The sequence below is a fragment of the Microtus ochrogaster genome, chromosome X, assembly GCF_000317375.1.
Source record: "Microtus ochrogaster isolate Prairie Vole_2 chromosome X, MicOch1.0, whole genome shotgun sequence".
NCBI lineage: Eukaryota > Metazoa > Chordata > Mammalia > Rodentia > Cricetidae > Microtus > Microtus ochrogaster.
This window is the reverse complement of record NC_022026.1, coordinates 11,984,852-11,985,653: the sequence shown is the minus strand read 5'-3', so window position 1 is coordinate 11,985,653 and position 802 is coordinate 11,984,852. Positions and strand designations below refer to the sequence as shown.

Sequence of the window (802 nt, the reverse complement as noted above, 5' to 3'; positions counted from 1 at the left end):
TAGGTCTGTGTGACCAGTATTAATGGAAGAACTGGCGTGGTAGACGACATCATCTTTTTCACCTTGGACTCTCTCCAGAAGCCTAAAGACTATACTCCAGGGCTGTACGACATTGTGAATGTAGTTGCTGTGGACAGCATTCAACCAAACTGTTCTTGGAGAGCAGTATCAATGGTCCCAGTGGAAATGTGTATTGACCAGGCCTCGTAATTTTCCATAAATTTCGAAGGCTCTGATTTAATAAAATAACATGAACACATAATCCAAAGATATGTGAGCTATGACTCTTCTTTTGAACATTCTGGTGATTTCGTTAGCATCATGGACTCACTTTAGGAAGGTACCTTGTTGATTAAAAAAAAATGTGTCCTATTGGAACGTGATTTTAGTAAAGAAACAGCCCTGCCCTCCCGTTAAGTGCATCATTTTCCATAAGCAGGAGCAGATTCTGTGCTGCCATTGGCCTTGTAGGCCATTGAGATATATGGTAAAGCAAAGCATTTAACTTGAGATTCCACGAGTAAACAGATAAATGTGACCTTGTGTGATTTAACATTACAGCTAGCCTTCTAGCTTGAGTGTCTTTACGCCTTTCCAAAGTTTATTTCCCTACAATTTCTACCAGCTACCCCATTTGTTAAATTTAGTGTTTAACTGTGGATTCTCTTCCTATGCTAGCATTTCATCTTCATAAAAATAGGGTGTTATGTCATACAACAAAAGTATATGCTCAACTATGTTCATAGCAGCATTGTTTGTAATAGCCAGAACCTGGAAACAACCTAGATGCCCTTCAATGGAA

The 802-nt window shown here is 39.2% G+C and overlaps 1 protein-coding gene across 1 annotated transcript in view; it reads left to right on the top strand.

Annotated features, from left to right (window-relative positions):
• LOC102000636 (cancer/testis antigen 55-like) overlaps window positions 1-268 on the top strand; it is a 6,542-nt gene extending 6,274 nt beyond the window's left edge. Inside the window, exon 5 of the mRNA XM_005358477.1 lies at window positions 4-268. Coding sequence (XP_005358534.1) covers window positions 4-210 — 207 coding nt within the window. The 3' untranslated portion in view covers window positions 211-268. The remainder of the gene's footprint in view (window positions 1-3) is intronic.
• Window positions 269-802: the final 534 nt, after the last annotated feature.